Below are 20445 nucleotides of genomic sequence, written 5' to 3'. Positions count from 1 at the left end.
TCATATAGTATCACTTTAAGACCAGTTTTCTTGGCTGGATTGTGGTTTACTCCTTTAAATGACAAAAATGTAGAAGTGCAAAAGGGGTTCTATGATAGTGATAAAGTAGTGAATAGAGAACTTGACTTTTAAATCAAGAAACTTCAAATGAGTTTAAATCTCATCTCTGACCTTTATTAGCTGTGTAACTCTGGGTGAATCACTTAGCTGCTCTGAGCCTTAGAGAATTTAATAGGATTTTATTGTCAGTGAGTTGAAGGGATGTCTAGAGTCAGGCATGTGAAGACTGTACCAGGTGGAATGGGAGATGAGAACAATTTGTTCCAGTGGCCCTGAAGAAGACTGGAGCAGGAGTTGTAAATGAACTGTGTAGAACTTGGGCAAACAATAGAGATACTAAGGTCATCCACTGTATCCTGGGACCAATGCCAGTTATCTTGACTTTTGTCCTGATACTGCACTACTATAGAAGACTACTATAGAAGAGAGAGTGAGGTGATGATTTTATGTAACTGTCTCAATTAAATCCAATTCATTTGCAAGTCAAACCATCCCATTCCCACTCCCGTGATATTATTGGTTCTCTTCAAAAAGGACAAATAACAAGAATTTTCTTGTCCTTTTATATATGGACTGATGAAACTCCAAGTTTGTCTTGTATTCCAATGTTTGGGGAGTTTTGCCATAGTTTTAGAATTTACTAGTCACCCGTGTGCACTTTATTTAAAGCTTTGGTTAGAGGAAAGTTCGTCATTCATGTAGTTTACCTCTGTATGAATATTCCACCCCAATGGCCCTTTCCTCTGGTTGAACAGTTCTTCCCACAGTCTCCATTTTAAGAAAAGTAATATCTTGGCCAGCTATGTCTCCATTGCTCTTGACTCTCTTGGTATTGGTTGAATGTAGGTTAGCTTGTAGTTTTTTTCTAATTGTGACTTGTCATGTGAAATGTTATCAAAGATTTTCAAGATAAACATAACTGGAAAAGGAGGTGATCTAGTCCTATAAAGAAAGGGAGATGTAACAGAAAAGTCAAGTGCTTCATTTTTATATATATATATATATATATATATATATATATATATATATGTATGGCATTTTAAAAAGACTTAGTAGAAATCTATTGGCTAAATCCTCAACAAAAGATATAAAGAAGTGTAGGGACAAAAATCATAGGCCAAAAAAGTATGAAGTGGCCATTTGTACTGGTAGAGGGAGTGCCTACATTGATAACTGTGTTGATTCATCTGATAGGAATTTGATAAGAAGGAACATAATGTGTGAGACTTCAGCCCATCAAAGGGCAAGGGAGTCAGAGAAGGAGACAAAAAAGTTAACTGGTATTTTTAATCCATCTCTTTGGGTGGCAAGGTAGTAAGGTGTATAGTGGATGAAGTATTGAATCAGAAAGAACAGAGCTCAAGTATCTGCTGCAGTTACTTTTTAACCTATGTCACCCTATTGAGTCAAATAACCTCTGGAACTCAATTTCCTCTTCTGCAAAATTAAGGAGTTATTCAGTGATATTCTGAAGTCCTTTCCATTGCTGAATCTATCATCTTATAATCCCAATTCTTCATTTGATATTTCTCTGAGCCAGATCTCATTGACAAACCTATACCTCTTCTCCTGCTCTTTCCCCTTTCTCAAACCCACTCTTTATTTTCAGATTATAATTCCATTGTTTGCTTTGGGATCACCTGAGTCCTTTGAGATATGTTTTGTATGTTCAGGGTTGCAAGGTCTTTTATTTGTTATTTCACTCTTTTCTGCTGCCAACAATGGCCATCACTTTGCTAGTGGGTTTAAAAAACCATGGTTCTTTTTGGAGCTGGGCAGCATTTTTAGGGTAATTAGGAGACCTTTATGAAACTGTTTTATGTTCCACTAGAAATGGATTTGACTGTCAATATACCTTTAAAAATATCAGCTTCTCTTTTTTATTTTTTTATGCTTGTGCAATTCTTTACTGAGTAACACATTTTAAAAGTGAAAAATCATTTATTAAATTCTCATTAGTGGAACAAAGATTTCATTAAAACTTTAAAAACATTTCATTAAAACATTAAAAAAGAACATGTTATTATCTTTATAGTGGAGTCATGGAAATGTGAGGTCAAAGATGATATCTGGGTAATTTAATAGCTAGAATTTTTTATGAGTCACTTACAAATCCTGATTTTCAGAGTCATATAAAGAAACTAGAAATTACAATTAAAGTATGTATGTATGTGTGTAGTGAAAATTGAGCTAATCAATTTTATTTTCCCATTCTTGCTACTTAGTACACATTCCTAAACATCTTTAGCCTGTTGGCCATTTGATTTAAAGAGCTCATAGTCAATTCTAGGAAATCTGTACCTTACTCCAGTCTCTTTGATGTTTTCCTCTGCTATTTCCTTTTTCAAATGTGTCTTCAGATAATTAAGAGATTTTTTGCACCTTCTCTTGTTTCAAGTGTTTTTCCACTGGATTGTTTGAATAAGGTGAGAAGCAAAGATCATTAAAAAAAAAATTAAAATAGCTTAATTTTCCAAATACATGCAAATATAATTTTCAATATTCACTCTTGCAAAGCATTGTGTTCCAAATCTTTTCTCCCTACCTTCCCCCACCAACTCTTAGACAGCAAGTAATCTATGTTAAACATGTGCAGTTCTTTTATACATATTTCTACAAATTATCATATTGCACAAGAAAAATCAGATCAAAAAGGAAAAAAATGAGAAAGAAAATAAAGCAAAGAACAACAAAAAAGGTGAAAATAGTATGTTGTGATCCACACTCAGTCTCCATAGTCTCTCTCTGGGTGCAGATGGTGTTGTCCATCAGAAGTCTATTGGAATTAGTCTGAATTGCCTCATTGTTGAAAAGATCCACATCTCCCTTTGACCCAGCATTGCTGTTATTGGGATTTTATCCCAAAGAAATACTAAAGAGTGGAAAGGGACCTGTATGTGCCAAAATGTTTGTGGCAGCTCTTTTTGTTGTGGCTAGAAACTGGAAGATGAATGGATGTCCATCAGTTGGAGAATGTTTGGGTAAATTGTGGTATATGAAGGTTATGGAATATTATTGCTCTGTAAGAAATGACCAGCAGGAGGAATACAGAGAGGCTTGGAGAGACTTAAATCAACTGATGCTGAGTGAAATGAACAGAACCAGAAGATCACTGTACACTTCAACAACAATACTGTATGGGGATGTATTCTGATGGAAGTGGAAATCTTCAACATAAAGAAGATCCAACTCACTTCCAGTTGATCAATGATGGACAGAAATAACTATACCCAGAGAAGGAACACTGGGAAGTGAATGTAAATTGTTAGCACTACTATCTATCTACCCAGGTTACTTATACCTTTGGAAGCTAATACTTAATGTGCAACAAGAAAATGGTATTTACACACATGTAAAATGTATGGGATTACCTGCCATCGGGGGGAGGGAGTGGAGGGAGGGAGGGGATAATTTGGAAAAATGAATAAAAAAAATAATAATAAAAAAAAAAAAAAAAGAAAACATCCACATCTGTTAAGAATTGATCATCACGTGATCTTGTTTTTACTATGTACAATGTTCTCTTGGTTCTACTCACTTCACTCAGCATCAGTTCATGTAAGTCTCTCCAGGCTTGTCTGAAATCATCCTGTTGATCATCTCTTACAGAATAATATTCCATAACATTCATACACCATAACTTATTCCTCAACTGATAGGCAATCACTCAGTTTCCAGTTCCTTACTACTACATAAAGGTCTGCTATAAACATTTTTGCAAATGTGGGTCCTTTTCCCTTTTTTATGGTCTCTTTGGAATATAGGGTCTCTAAAGACACTGCTGGATCAAAAGGTCTGGCAGAGTTTAATTGCTCTTTGAGCATAGTTTAAATTGCTCTTTAGAATAGTTGGATCAGTTCACAATTCCATAAACAATGTATTAGTGTTCTGGTTTTCCACATCCCCTCTAACATGTATCATCATCTTAGCCAATCTGAGAGATGTAAGGTAGTACCTCAAAATTGTCTTAATTTCCTTTTTTCTAATCAATAGCAATTTAGAAATTTTTTCATGTGAGTAGAAATTTAATTTAATTTCTTCATTGAAAATTGTCTGTTCATAGCCTTTGGTCCTTTATCAATTGAAGAATGGCTTGTGTTATAAATTTGAGTCAATTCTCTATATATTTTAGAAATGAGGCCTTTTTCAGAACTCATGGATGTAAAATGCCACACTTTCCCTCCCCTCCCCCCAATTTTCTGCTTTTCTAATCTTGGCTACATTGGTTTTGTTTGCGGTAAAACTTTTAAATTTAATATAATCAAAATTATCCATTTTGCATTTCATAATGTGGTCTACTTCTTTGGCCATAAATTCCTTTCTTCTCTACAGATCTGGGAGGTAAACTATCCCTTGTTCTCCTAATTTGCTAATAGTATCACTTTTTATGTCTAAAGCAATCTTATCTTGTTAGATATTGGTCAGTGCCTCATTTCCACCATCCTATTTTCCAATTTTTACAGCAATTTTGTCAAATAGAACCAGAAGATCACTATAGACTTTAACAATGATACTGTATGAGGATGTATGCTGATGGAAGTGGATATCTTCAACATAGAGAAGAGCTAATCCAATTCCAATTGATTAATGATGGACAGAACCAGCTACATCCAGAAAAGGAACACTGAGAAATGAATGTAAACTGTTATTTTTACCTTCTGAATCCAATTCTTCCTGTGCAACAAAAAATTCGGTTCTACACACATATATTGTTTCTAGAATATACTGTAATATATTTAACATGTATAAGACTGCCTGCCATCTATGGGAGGGGGTTGGGGGAGGAAGGGAAAAAATCTGAATAGAAGTAAGTGCAAGGGATAATGTTGTAAAAAATTACCCATGCATATGTACTGTCAAAAAAAGTTATAATTATAAAATAAAATAAAAATTAAATTATATATAAAAAAAGATCAAGAATAAAGACGTTTAGTGATCCTGGAAAAAAAAAATTTTGTCAAATAGAAGTTGAAATCTTTGGATTTATCAAATACTAGATTACACATTGACTATTGTGTCTTATGAACCTAACCTAGTCCACTGATCAACCACTCTATTTATTAGCCAGTACCAAATGGTTTTGGTGACCTCTACTTTTTAATATAGCCAGTAAGGATCACTTTTTAAATAGTATTTTATTTTTCCAAAGATAGTTTTCAACATTCACCTTTGCAAAACCTTGTGTTCAGAATTTTTCTTCCTCTCCCTCCTTTTCCCCCTTGCCAAGTAATCTGATACAGGTTAAACATGTGCAATTCTTCTAAATATATTTCCATATTTGTTATGTTGCACAATTAAAATTAGATCAAAAGGAGAAAAAACCAACAAACAAAAACAATTTAAAAAAAGTTGAAAATACTATGTTTTGATCCACATTCAGTCTCCATAGTTCTCTCTGTAGATGTGGATGACACTTTCCATCAGAAATCTACTGAAGTTGTCTTGAATCACCTCATTATTGAAAAGAGATTAGGGCAAGGATCATTTTCAGTTGATGAAAGCAAATGTGCATGTAGCAGGATACATCCTGTAGAGAGGGCTCTGAAATGAGGGTCTACCAACTGATTCCTCGCTTAGTCAGAATACTGAGAGAATTGTGCCTAAAGTGGCCTTTAAGGAAAATGAGGCCCATTTCAACATTCAGAGATGGGAGTTAAGAGGGATGATCTTTACAAAAGACAACAGGATGAGATAAGGAGACAGCTCCAATTTGGCTGATGTGTGGAGTGAATTGACACAGCATAAAATCAAATTGATAAGGGTTTTTTCAATTCAACAAGAAGAGATGACATTAAGTGCCAAACTAAGGAGTTTGTTTTTAATTTCATAAGTAAGTCACCAAAGCTTCTTGAACAGGATATTATGGTGGTTGGTTTGGGCTTTAGGAATATCAGTCTGGGAATCATGGGAAAGACATACCAGAATGGGGAGAGAGTAGAGGCAGGGTTCCTACTGAAGAATTAAGAGATTTATTGCAATATTCCAGCTGAGAGATGAGGGTTCAAATGAGGGTGGTGGCTGTGTGAGTAAAGAGAACGGGATGGAGTGAAATATTTGGAAGTAGGGTCAATTAGATTTGGCAATTGAAGGAGGCTGAGGGAGAATGAATTTGCAAATCTGCATGATTGAAAATAGTCATAACCATTTTGATTACACCAAATTAAAAAGTTTCTGCACAAACAAAACTAATGCAAACAAGATTAGAAGGGAAGTAACAAATTGGGAAAAAAATTTTACAGTTAAAGGTTCTGATAAAGGCCTCATCTCCAAAATATACAGAGAATTGACTTTAATTTATAAGAAATCAAGCCATTCTCCAATTGATAAATGATCAAAGGATATGAACAGACAATTTTCAGATGATGAAATTAAAACTATTTCCACTCATATGAAAGAGTGTTCCAAATCACTATTGATCAGAGAAATGCAAATTAAGACAACTCTGAGGTATCATTACACACCTGTCAGATTGGCTAAGATGACAGGAACAAATAACGATGAATGTTGGAGGGGCTGTGGGAAAACTGGGACACTGATGCATTGTTGGTGGAGTTGTGACAGAATCCAACCATTCTGGAGAGCAATCTGGAATTATGCCCCAAAAGTTATCAAAATGTGCATACCCTTTGACCCAGCCATACTACTACTGGGCTTATACCCCAAGGAACTACTAAAGAAGGGAAAGGGACCTGTATGTGCCAAAATGTTTGTGGCAGCCCTTCTCATAGTGGCTAGAAGCTGGAAGATGAATGGATGTCCATCAATTGGAGAATGGTTGGGTAAATTATGGTATATGAATGTTATGGAATATTATTGTTCTATAAGAAATGACCAACAGGAGAAATACAGAGAGGCTTGGAGAGACTTACATCAACTGATGCTGAGTGAAACGAGCAGAACCAGAAGATCATTATACACTTCAACGATGATACTGTATGAGGATGTATGCTGATGGAAGTGGATTTCTTCAACATAGAGAAGAGCTAATCCAATTCCAATTGATTAATGATGGACAGAACCAGCTACATCCAGAAAAGGAACACTGGGAAATGAATGTAAACTGTTATTTTTACCTTCTGAATCCAATTCTTCCTGTGCAACAAAAAATTCGGTTCTACACACATATATTGTATCTAGAATATACTGTAATATATTTAACATATATAAGACTGCTTGCCATCTGGGGGAGGGGGTTGGGGGAGGAAGGGAAAAAATCTGAATAGAAGTAAGTGCAAGGGATAATGTTGTAAAAAATTACCCATGCATATGTACTGTCAAAAAATGTTATAATTATAAAATAAAATTAAAATTAAAAAAAAAAGAAAGAAAAAGAAAATAGCCATAACCATACCTTTTCCTCAGAAAATATCCTTTTCTTTTTGTAGAGGCAATCCCTTCTTCACCTCTCATTTAGCCCTCATATAACCCTTTTTCCAGTACTTGATTTCATCACTACAGGTATCCTTTGGCCACTACAGGCTCTTCATAGCCACTGAATCAAATTATTCCGATCCCTCATTGCACCAGGGGAAAGTCTGCACATTCTTGGGTAGCGCTTGTAATTCTCTAATTCTTGAATCTAATCCTTGTTTGTGTAGACAGTCTTTGATAGTTGTTGTGCCAATGCTTTCCTCCCACTTCAGATTGTGAGGGTCTTCTGGTAGAATTTCTGGAAGTGATGATAGTGATAATCAATAATAGATGGTGTCCACTCTTTTTTTTTTTCTTTGACACTTTATTTGTAATTTATTTAATTTAATGTAATACACATTGCTTTATGAGTCATGTTGGGAGAGAAAAATCAGAACAAAAGAGAAAAACCATGGGAAAGGAAAAAAAAGTGAATATAGCATGTATTGATTTACTTTTGATCTCCATAGTTTTTTTTCTGGATGTAGATGGCATTTTCTGTTCAAAATCTATTGAGATTGCCTTGAATCATTGAACCACTGATAAGAACCAAGTCGTTCATAGTTGCTCATAGCATATTCTTGCTGTTATTGTGTACAATGTATTCCTGGTTCTACTTGTTTTGCTCAGCATCAGTTTATGTAAATCTTTCCAGGCTTTTCTAAAAACAGCTTGTTCATTTTATTTTATTTTTTTTTTTTTAGAACAATGATATTCCATTACCTTCATATACCACAAGTTATTCAGCCAATTCCCTTATTGATGGGCATCTGCTCCTTTTCTGATTCTTTGCCACCACAAAAAGAGCTGCTACAAACATTTTTTGCACATATGACTCCTTCTCCTTCCTTTATTATTCCCTTGGGATTCAGACCCAATAATGGCACTGATGAGCTAAGGGTATGCACAGTTTTGTAGTCCTTTGGGCATAGTTCTTTGATCTTCAGAATGGTTGGATCATTTCACAACTCCATCAACAATACATTAGTGCTACAGTTTTCCACATCTCCAACTTTTATCATTAGTTAACATCCACTCTTGAAAATCATCATCCTATCCAAGGCATGAAGTCCACATACTTTGACTCAAACAGTGACTCTGGCAAGAGGATCTGTGCTAGTCCTTTTCTCTTGTCTGAAAATTGTGAAGACCCCTGGGTCTCTCTATCAACCTTCATTTCAGAGGTCAGTGACAAGTCAGATGATTCTGGAAGAAAAATAACCCACAATTGGCTATAAAATTGAAAGGCAGAATTCCCCATTTCATTGTCATTGGGTCCAAATTTTCAATATGGCTTATTCCACCCAGATAGTCTCTTACCACAACATTGCCGACTTTTGTAAAGTGACCCTGGCCATTGAGAGTTTTCCAACTATTTCACTGAGGAAGAGAATTATGCTTTAAATTAGTCAACAAGTAAGGAAAGAAACAATAGACAAGCAGGATGAGTTTGAAACATTCAGAGACTGACCAAGATATATCATGGAGGCTTCCCACAGAGAAAGTGCCTTTTATGTCTCCTAGGCCAATGAATTATGTATTATTCACAAAGTCAACAAAGATGTTGCCTTGTCATTGTTACCAAAACAGAAAGAAAGCCAGTACTTCTACTACTATTAAGGAAAATGTCAAGGCATGGACATGGCTTATGGGTATCCTGAGCTCTTGCCATGGTGATATTTAAAGAATCTGGCTGAGGAAACTCCTTGGACTTTATAAGACAATTTAACTGAGACAGACTGTCCTACCACACCTCTTCATCAGGTGATTGCAAACTCCAGACTGGGAAGAACTAGTTCACATCTCCTGAGCCCACTAGATAGACTGTATTCAGCTTTTAGTTAAGCCATACATGAGGAAATGTGTGTTATATGTTTCAACCAATGTCTATTCCAAAAAGGCTGCTGTGACAGACTTTTTCAAAAGGAAAAAATGTAATAATAAATCTTTAATATGCTATAATAAGCCAGTAAGTTCGATGAAGCTAAGCTCTCTTAATTTGAAATACCACTTTGATTGTAAAATCCAGTCTTTCAAAATTCTGATAAAGGATACAGTGATTTGAAACTCTTGTCTCTTCTTTCAGGTGATATGAATTTGAAAACCCTTGGATTTTCCAACTTTGACTTCATGAAGCTTAATAGCCTATATTACCATCTGCCTCATCTAAGATCTTATAATAACAATATTTATCCAAACATAATCTTTGGGAAAAATAAAACAGGAGGTGAGGCATAAACTTTAATTTGGAAAATGAATTACATCTGTCTTCAAGCTAAGGAGATGGAGGGGGATCCTGATGCTGGCTACTGCAAGGCAGCTTGGGGATAACTTAATTCATTTAGTAACCAACCTCGGTGGGTCAATGTCAGTGGAAGCCTTCAGCCAACGAGATGCTTGTCAAGAATTTTCTTTGAAATGGAAGTTGGATTTTTGGTGGTCTCTGAGATCCTTTTAATTTTAATTGAGTGCCAGCTTGTTAATATAAGGAAGATAAGAGCTCAGTCAATTATAGCTCCTTATATTTGGAGCAACTAGAGTCAGGATCTATTTTTAGCTTTTATTTTTAAATCTATGATCCTAAGACTTGAACATGAGCATATTAAAAAGAGGGGAGGATAGACTAAATACCGCAAACTGTATATGAAAAATATGGCTTGCTGATGGGTATACCATACATAGTATATGAAACAGTTTGCAAGCCTTTTTTTTTTTTTTTAAGAGATGGGGATTGGAATAGTTTATATTGGTGACATAATGACACAAAATGAATCCTTTCCCATTTACAATGGCCTTTATCTAATATGGTTTTTCCCTCCTATTTGTTTTGTTTTGTCACATTAAAAGGAAAGTTTTCTTGCTTAAAAAAAAAAAAAAAAAGTTTATTTATTGAAATGATTCTGTTCTATTCATTTGTCTGCAGTCTCTGTGGTGATGGGTATTCCCACCATAAAAAGAGAAAAAGAAAGTTACCTGATACGAACACTGAATTCTCTCTTCTTCCAAATGTCCAAATTAGAAGAAGATGATTGTCTTGTGGTTATCTTTGTAGCTGAGGTGAGTATGAAAAAGGCTCCCTTTGAAAGGAAGCAAAACATCTTCACAACTCAAATGTTTTTGTTGGTGTTTACTAAGATTTCATCCCATAGTTCTCTATCAGAAATAGTCTTAAGAGGCCTAAATTTTGAGGGGGAGGCATTTATTGGCAGATTCTCTGATAAATTGTAAACTAAGTAATTATAACTGTATCATAAGATAAAAAAATACAATGTATAATAACCTGTATCTTGGAAAAGATTCAGAATCCCACCCTCCTTCCAAAGTTCTGACTTTTAAGGCCAATTTTCCCTTTTCTCTTCTTCTTCTTCTTCTTTTTTAATGGTATTATTTTCCAAATATATGTAAAGATAGTTTTTGACATTCATTTTTCTACCTCGCATACTTTCCTCCTCAAAATACCAAGCAATCTGATGTAGGTTAACTATTTCCAATCCTTTTAAATGTATTTCCATATTTGTCATGTTGTGCAAGAAAAATCAGACCAAAAGGAAGGGGAAAAAAAAAGCAAAAAAAGTGAAAATGCTATGCTTCCATCTATTCAGTGCCCATAGTTCTCTCTCTGGATATGAGTGACAATTTCCATCCCAAGTCTATTGAAATCCAGTTTTTCTTTTTTCTTGAGGGACATTACTGATTATGAGATTGCATTGACTCTTTTAAATTAATAAGCCTAAAGTTATGGGTAGTCTGGTATAGAGTTAGTTTCCCTATATTAGAGACACTCAGCCCTTCTAATCAAGTTAACCAATTAGATTTGGTTGCTATATAACGAAACATCTACTGTTTTAAAGAGTATATAAAATGTGAGTTTAATGCAATAATTGAGACAGACAAATGGCCATCCTTTTATTAATAATCTGCTGGTCTTTAAATAAAATGATGAAATTACCCAGAAAAAAATGCATTATGTGGTCTTTAGGAATTTTAGCTCAAAAACAGTTATCCCAATCTGACAGTTAACGTATTTGTATAGAAAATGTGTTTGTAAATGTGCTACTAATAAGCAAATTTCCACTTCCTTTAGTTTTATTTATTAGGCTTATAATCAGTTTCATATTCTAGCAAATGAGTTCATGCACAGGTATCTTAAATATCCTGTTGCTCACCTCCCACAAATCAGATTTGTGACTTTTTCCCTTCCCTCCCTCCAGGCTATCTTATACATGTTAAATATGTTATAGTATATCCTAGATACAATATATGTGTGCAGAACCGAATTTCTTGTTGCATAGGAAAAATTGGATTCAGAAGGTAAAAATAACCTGGGAAGAAAAACAAAAATGCAAACAGTTTACACTCATTTCCCAGTGTTCCTTCTCTGGGTGTAGCTGATTCTGTCCATCATTGATCAATTGGAATTGGATTAGCTCTTCTCTGTGTTGAAGATATCCACTTCCATCAGAATACATCTTCATACAGTATTGTTGTTGAAGTGTATAGTGATCTTCTGGTTCTGCTAATTTCACTCAGCAACAGTTGATTTAAGTCTCTCCAAGCCTCTCTGTATTCCTCCTTCTGGTCATTTCTTACAGAGCAATAATATTCCATAGCCTTCATATACCATAATTTACCCAACCATTCTCCAATTGATGGGCATCCGTTCATTTTTCAGTTTCTAGCCACTACAAAAAGAGCTGCCACAAACATTTTGGCACATACAGGTCCCTTTCTCTTCTTTACTATCTCTTTGGGATATAAGCCCAGTAGTAGCGCTGCTGGATCAAAGGGTATGCACAGTTTGATAACTTTTGGGGCATAATTCCAGATTGCTCTCCAGAATGGCTGGATTCTTTCACAACTCCACCAACAATGCATCAGTGTCCCAGTTTTCCCACAGCCCCTCCAACATTCATCATTATCTTTTCCTGTCATCTTAGCCAATCTGACAGGTGTGTAGTGGTATCTCAGAGTTGTCTTAATTTGCATTTCTCTGATCAGTAGTGATTTGGAACACTCTTTCATATGAGTGGATATAGTTTCAATTTCATCATCTGAGAATTGTCTGTTCATATCCTTTCCCAGTCAGAATTTCTTAGTTCCTTGAAACACATCCCAGGTGTCTTCTGACTCTTCCCTATGTACCTTTATGGATCAGTCAGTATGGTTTCAATTATAGGATTCTTCTTACCAGCACACATTTATGAGTCCCTCTTGTCCTTTTGTGAGGCATGAGCTGAGCTACTGTTGTTTAGTCACTCAACAAGCATTATTGAGCTCCTATTATGTTCTAGGCACTCAGCTAGATGCTGGGGATATAAAGTCCAGACTAAAATGTTTCTTGCCCTCATGGAGACTGTATCCAGCTTGGGAGAAAGCATATGATCTCATATGAATAAATAAAATAATAAATACAAGGCGGTTTTATGTAGATGGTGATGTTTTTGCTTTGTTTTGAAGGAGTGAAAAGGTAGAGCATTCCAGAGATTGGGGATAGTCACTGTAAATATATGGGAAAAGTAAATAGGACATTATATATAAGAAAGAACAAGATTAGTTTGAATGACTTGGCAAAGCAATGGCTTTATAGGATAAAAAGTAATGATGAGTTAAGGATTGTTCTAAGGTAGCAGATCTGGGTGACCAGAGGTGTATTTGGTGCTCTTGACAAACAATGGGGATATTTTGAAGAGTTTTCTTGTGCTCCACACCACACTGCCTCTCTTTCCATTCAGCCTTATGAGTATTCACATATTTAATATCTCAGACAAGATGGACTTCTTTCTCCCCTTCTATGTCCTATGCTTATAAATTTAACAGATCATCCATATATGTGCCAAAATGTTTGTGGCAGCTCTTTTTGTAGTGGCCAGAAACTGGAAGATGAATGGATGTCCATCATTTGGAGAATGGTTGGGTAAATTGTGGTATATGAAGGTTATGGAATATTATTGCTCGGTAAGAAATGACCAGCAGGAGGAATACAGAGAGGGTTGGAGATACTTACATCAACTGATGCTGAGTGAAATGAGCAGAACCAGAAGATCACTGTATACTTCAACAACAATACTGTATGGGGATGTATTCTGATGGAAGTGGAAATCTTCAACATAAAGAAGATCCAACTCACTTCCAGTTGATCAGTGATGGACAGAGGTAGCTACACCCAGAGAAGAAACACTGGGAGGGGAATGAAAATTGTTAGCACTAATATCTGTCTGCCCAGGTTACATGTACTTTCGGATTCTAATGTTTATTGTGCAACAAGAAAATGATATTCGCACACATGTATTGTACCTAGACTATATTGTAACACATGTAAAATGTATGGTATTGCCTGTCGTCGGGGGGAGGGAATAGAGGGAGGGGGGGTAATTTGGAAAAATGAATACAAGGGATAATATTATAAAAAATATATAAAATAAAAAAAAAATAAAAATTTAACAGATCATCTCTGTGTGTGTGTGTTCTATTAGAGATGAGAAAACAATTAAATGTGCCTGAGGATTTACCACTTTCCTGTAAAACCCATGAACTTTGCATGCTTCATCAAATAGTCCAGTCCTCTGGTTGGATCCCTTTCCTGCCTTGGTTTGAAAGTTTTGCGAAATGCTTGAGTTATGTACTTTCCTTCTTGGTTCTGAACCTGTATTCCCAATCTTAGGTCTCTAGTTAAACTGACCGTTTTTAAAGACTTAGTATTTGGGGAGTGCTAGTTGCCGCCATGCCTTTGGCTCATGTTCTTCTCTGACACTAGAGAGAAGACTAGAGAGTCTTTCCTCTTTCTGCCTCTTGGATTTTGATCTGAAAGGAGCTTGAGAGGTTAACTAGTCCTTTCATTGTTAGGACAATTAAAGCTCAGACTATGTGACACTTCCAATATCTCATGGGTTGTAAATGACAGAATCAGATTTTAGCCCCAACTCTTATCCTCCAATGTTAGTTCTTATTTCACTATAATTCATATAAAATCTTCAATATAATAACTATTATGAAATATGCCCCTATGTATCCTTATTTTTCAATATTGAACCTTTATTCTGTTGCTAACATGGCACAGATCTGCCAGAATGTTTTCTTGTACAATGACACTTCTCTCAAAGGCGATTGAGAACTGAGGAGTAACCATTATTGTTATAAATGCAGTATGGTATTTTTCCTGTATGTGAATTAACCTCTTAAAAGCACAGTATTATAGATAGCTATAATACCAGGATTGGGAGATTAAAAAAATTTTTTTCCCTTTTTTCATCATGAATTCTTGTGAAATTTTAATTAACATCAACAAGTTGAAAACATCAGCTTTTTAGCAGCTTTTGTCCTTCATTTTTCAGTATATTGTGATGCTATAATCACTGTATTTCAAAGTTGAGGCTACTTTGCTGAATTATTACTTTCTGAATATGGCTGTGGTAAAGAAAGGTTTTGTCACTTATTCAGCATCATTGAGGGCCAAAATCAATAATAAGTATTATTACCAGCCATTCTATTCATTAGCATTTTCCTTTCTGGGGCATGGTGAATTGACTACATTAAACAAATATTTATTCAGTAACATTGAACTTCCTCAGTTGACTATTTATCCATGGTGTGACTTAATCTTGAGTGTTCATTACCTAGGTGCTATCTTTGACTCTTATTTTATATAACCCATTAGTTATTAAGTCCTGTTTATTTTAATTCCATACCACCTCATTAATCCATCCTCTTTTGTCTATTCCCACTCCTCCTCCCCCCCAATACAGGCCTTTTTCACCACCCTCCTGGATCTTTGAAATAGCTTCCTAAGAGGTTTCCCCATCTTCAGTATCTCCCTTCTCCAATCTTATTTTGTCTGTTCTTGCTTAGATTTGGTTATGCTCCTGCTTTGTTCAGAAATATTCAATAGCTACTGAAGGAACATTTTTCACTGTCTTACTCCATAGCCCCTGTTGTTAATCAGTAGGGAAATTTAACCTCCTTTGCCTGGCATCAAGGTCTAATATAATGTAGCACCATTACCTTTCTAGTCTCCTGTTATTTTTACCTTAATCTACTATATCAAACAAATGAGTCTACTCTCAGTATCCTGAATAAATCCCCTCTTCTTCCATCTCCATACTTGTTCAATCGTGTCTGACTTTTTGTGATCCCATTTGGGGTCTTATTGGCCGTTACCTTCTCTACCTCATTTTTCAGAGGAGGAAACTGAGGCAAACAGGAGCACAAAGCTAGTAATTGTCTGAGGTTAGATTTAAACTCAGGAAGACTTTCTTGATTCCAGACTCAGCATTCTGTGCACTATGGTGCTACCTAGTTGCTTTTACTCAGGCTGTTCTTTATTCCTTTAATGTTCTTCCTTCCTTTCTTTCTCTCTTGAATTCTTTCCTATCATTTTAAAGGGTAGTTGACATACCAATTCTTCCAGGAAGGCTTCCCTCATTTAAGCTTAAATGCCCTGTGCTGGCAGTAGGTATTTTCTCATCAGTCTTCAAATAATATTTTATATTATGAGGCACGACTGTATTCATCATATATATAGTCTAGTACTGGATTAAGTTCCATGAAGGCAGAAACCATATCTTTAAACTTAGTATCTTCTGAATTTAGAAGAGGAATCTATATTTAGGGACAGGATAGTGATAGATAATATTCTCCTTGATCTTGAAAAGATGTAGAAAAGATAGTATAAGTGGTGAGATGATTTTATGATGAGTGTTTAGACCTATACATACTTCTATTTATCTAATTCACCTAAAACATCTCTCTCTCTCTGTCTCTGTCTCTCTCTCTCTCCCCTCCTTCCAATTCTGATCTAGATCTTCAAATGTTTGTGTCCCTATTTCATACCTAAGCTACCTGGCAAGTAAGTGTCTATGTTGGGAATCATAGGCCCAAAACCATTCCCTACTTGTAGTTTGTTATAGTGACTGACAGGACAAGTGTTAGTATTATTTTGTATTACCACTATGTTTTGGACCATTTTCTTTAGAAATAATTAGCTTATAAAGGGGATGATGGTTTATACAGTCAGATTACTATACTAAAGTGGACTTGTGCCTAAAATTATGGATTTGAATCATTCGTTTTGGATAAGTCACTTCATAGTTCAGCTACTGCATATGTATAATATATGTAATTAATAATAATCTCCCTCTTAGGATTGCTGGAAGGATCCAAAAAAACTATGTAAAGAACTTTGTAGCTACCAAATGCTAACCAAATATCAGCTATTATTATTATTCCCAAAGGGAATAATTGTGGGAGAAAGAATATTGAAACTCACTTAAATTCCTTGAATTCAATTTTTTTTTTTTTTCCTGTAAAATGGGATGATACCTGTTGCCTCTGAGTTGTTTGGCTTTAGTGAAATAGTATATAAAAAATGCTTTCCTAAGCTTTAGTTACCTTAGTAATCTCAGCAACTGCAGCAGTTATTGGTATTATAGGTTAGTTTATTTACTAATATAGTCACTTTAATTTTATCATGGCATTAAGTATTTAATATAGAATTTGACTTTCTCTTCATTCTTAGTTCTATTTCTCCATTTTTGCTTTGTTAATATCATTTTATGCATTGAAATTAAAGTTTTAAAAATAATTTATTCTAAATTGTTTGAAGGATGTCATGAATCCTAATTATGTACCTAACTAACTCTTTAAATTTTAGCACTTAAATTCTGGCTAACAACTGAATTTTCCATAGTGAAATTAATCATTGAATGACTCCCTCAGGAAGTCTCTTGTGGTGATTTCTAACCTGTATGTTCCCTGATCTGCTAAGCCTGAACTAAATTCCTAAGTTTTAAGTAGCCCCCAGCAAAGGAAACTCTACTTGAGTTAATTTGTTCACTCATTATTATTCAAGGAAAACCAGCCTAACCAGAAAACTTTTTTTCATGATTAACTTCAGTAATAGTTAGTACAAAATAAAGATATTCATAAAAATTAGCATTTCATACATTACATATTTAAATATATGCTGTCCCCTTTAAGTCTTTGCCCAGGAGTACATATATTTATTTCAAAGATGCTGCCACTGCTCAAGACATCTTTAGAACCACTCTTGATATTTCCTTCAGCATCTTAAGCTTCTTTTAAATGTCCATCCAATCATAGAATCCCAGAGATGCAAAAAAAAAACCTCATAGTCCAGTCAATATTTGGCCAAAAACATTCCTTTTAATATTCCTAAAAACTGGTCATTGACCCTCCTGAGGTTTGAAGAAGGGAAGATCATTACTTTTTAAATTGCTTTTCTACTCAGATTCATTAGAGCAGGAATAGTCTGACACAACTCAACTAGATTAGCCCTCATTTTATGGTTGAAGAAAACAGACTTAGTGAGGTTAAATGACTTGCCCAGAACCACACAAACACTAATTAACTAATTGATTAATTAGGATTTTAACTCAGGTCTTCTGATTCCAAACCTGGAATGCTTGCCTTTCTTTAATACTAATGAGGTGTGAGAATTGAGGGTAAGAGATCCCCTAACAGCAATGGGATTCCCTTTGGCCCGTGGCAGGTTTTATGAAAGAATTCAAAAACCCCAATAAATACAGGCACAAGCTTTGTGGCAAAGGGGGATTTATTTGCACTAAGAAGTCAGTATGCTAAGAAGACAGCTTTCTTAGCAGGCAAACTCCTGCTTAGGAATTTAGCAAAGATAGGTTTATACTGAGAAAATATCTTCATCTGTGGGCTAAGTCCAGAAGGGCATTTAACAAAAATAGGTTGAGAAATCCTTGGTTATGATTATAAGGGTTAGTCTTTTCCTGGGGCTGGAGAGCAGTTTGAGCAACTCAATAGAGGATGTTGACTACGCCCCAGGCCTAGATTTCTAATTGAACGAGATTACTTATCTTGGCAGTTTTAGCAAGGGTGTACCACTCCCCGGAGTCTGGAAGGTTTGCTAGTCAGGAGCACCTTTCCCCCCAAAGGGGACACAATTTACATCAATATCTATCCAGTATTCTTCCTCTTCTCTATTTGATTAAGTTAAAAAAGGCTAGTCTGTCTTGCATATGACAACCCTTCAAACAAATAATTTCTCTCATCATCCCAAGTGGTCTCTTCTTCAGGCTAGGCATTGGAAGATTCCTTCCACTTATACTGATGTGGCCATCCAAAGGTGTGGGATAGACAGAGTAGTCCCACCCTTGATCTGCCTAGGATTATCATCATCTAACTTCCTTGTCTTGGGTGTAAGAATCAAAAATGTCTTATGGAAAACTTCACTGACTCACTGATGAATCTTGAAAAGATTTTATTTTACGCTTTTTTTTCCCCCCAAGAATGGTGCCTAAGTTAAAAGGCACACTTTTGAAATAGCAAAAGTAGCCTTTTATTTCCCATCTTAAAGTGCAAGTCCCTGTGCTGCTTCCCCATTAATTGTGTGCTACTGAGATTTCTGAGTGAATGTCTACTCCTCATTACATCTAACAATAGTGCTTCTATTTAAGTCTCCACCTTACATTTCCCCCTTTTTATTTCTGTTTCCTTAATCTCCCAAACCTGATTGCATATTCCCTTTCTTTTATTAGTCTGTGTCTCCCTTTTATTTTTTTTATTTCCTTTTTCCAGTTATATCCTTCCATTTCTTAGGTTTCAATTTTCTAATTTATGTTTCATTTCTTTAATTCAATTTACATAACTCTGTGGAAACTAATCCCCCAGCTACTTATCACATGGGTAGTGCATGAACTATACTTTTCTAAATGCATTTTTGACTTCCACATTGCACTATTGGTATTATGCCATTCTCTTTTATGGTGAAGGGTGACTTGAAAATTCAAAGTCACCAAAGATCATTCAAAACCAAGTTTGTTGGCTAACGTGAGCGATTAAACCAAGGCCTTCTATTTTGGCCTAAAAATGAGACTACATGGGTATAAAGTCACAAGATTTATATCCTATTCAATCATTCATTTGCTTATTTGGTAAATGGGCTTTAAAGGTCCTTTCAAAAGAAATGCTAGATCCCAAAAGATTTTAAGAAAGCAGCAAAACCAGCAAAAACTGGGGAGAGTATGGACTTCCAATGGGGACTACTGGCAAAAGGGAAGTGCTTATGTGTTTGGGAATGTTTATTTTAAAAACTTAGTTTCAGAGCTTTTAGGCCACACGTACTCATGTAAAGGGAGGAAAGGAGTGGCTGCTTCATTCAAATTGCAGATTTTAAACTCACAGAAAATAGGAAAATTGTGGTTTGAGAAGTGAAAATTCCAAAAAATTAGAAGATATAGCAACTAACTTCTCAAATTCTATTTGCAGTTGGTGAAAATGTGAACTTGGAATAGCAAAGCCCTTCATTTTAATGAACTCTGTTTTTTTGTTCATTAGGTTGATGAAACTTATATTAATGATCTTGCAAAAATAATCAAAGCTAGGTAAGTATCCTATGCAAATTCATATATATTAAGTTATTCGTGTTTCCATTTTATGTTTATTTTGTCTCTATTCCTCATCCTTCACTTTTTTTTTTTTTTTTTTTTTTTTTAACAGCTTTTCACTTTTTCAAATATTTTTGCTGTTAATGATTTAGTACCTGTAGGTTAAATGAGCTGTGTAGTATGATCCACGAGTAGGTTATCTCTTATAGGTGAGAGGTTCTGTCCATTTATTTCCTGTTTTTATCTGAAGCAATGCTTTTGCCCTTCCTTTTTTTTTTTTTTTCCTTCTAAAGTAATTGGGGTAAAGTGACTTGCCCAGGGTCACAAGCTAGGAAATGTTGAGTGTCTGAGACTAGATTTGAACTCTGGTCCTTCTGACTTCAGTGCTGGTGCTCTATCCACTGCGCCACCTAGCTGCCCTTCTTTTTGCCCTTTTCTTTTCATTCAGTTCAGTGAGGTGGAGAATATAAAATAGGCATAATGGAAAAGTGGTGCTTAATCGGATAGAGCCTTGAAGGCTAGTAGGTTTTCTGAGAGGTAGTGTTGAGTAGGAAAATGCATGGGGGACAGTACATGAAGAGGAACAGAGTTGGGAGATGATGTC

The 20445-nt window shown here is 35.4% G+C and overlaps 1 protein-coding gene across 1 annotated transcript in view; it reads left to right on the top strand.

Moving 5' to 3' along the window:
- Positions 1-20445, top strand: part of MGAT4D (MGAT4 family member D) — a 132948-nt gene that overhangs the window by 60346 nt on the left and 52157 nt on the right. The window contains exons 3-5 of the mRNA XM_074276700.1: positions 9557-9697; positions 10394-10527; positions 19792-19838. Coding sequence (XP_074132801.1) covers positions 9557-9697; positions 10394-10527; positions 19792-19838 — 322 coding nt within the window. The remainder of the gene's footprint in view (positions 1-9556; positions 9698-10393; positions 10528-19791; positions 19839-20445) is intronic.

The sequence above is a fragment of the Sminthopsis crassicaudata genome, chromosome 6, assembly GCF_048593235.1.
Source record: "Sminthopsis crassicaudata isolate SCR6 chromosome 6, ASM4859323v1, whole genome shotgun sequence".
Classification (NCBI taxonomy): Eukaryota; Metazoa; Chordata; class Mammalia; order Dasyuromorphia; family Dasyuridae; genus Sminthopsis; species Sminthopsis crassicaudata.
Note: the sequence above shows the minus strand (reverse complement) of the source record. Positions and strands in the feature narration are given on the sequence as shown.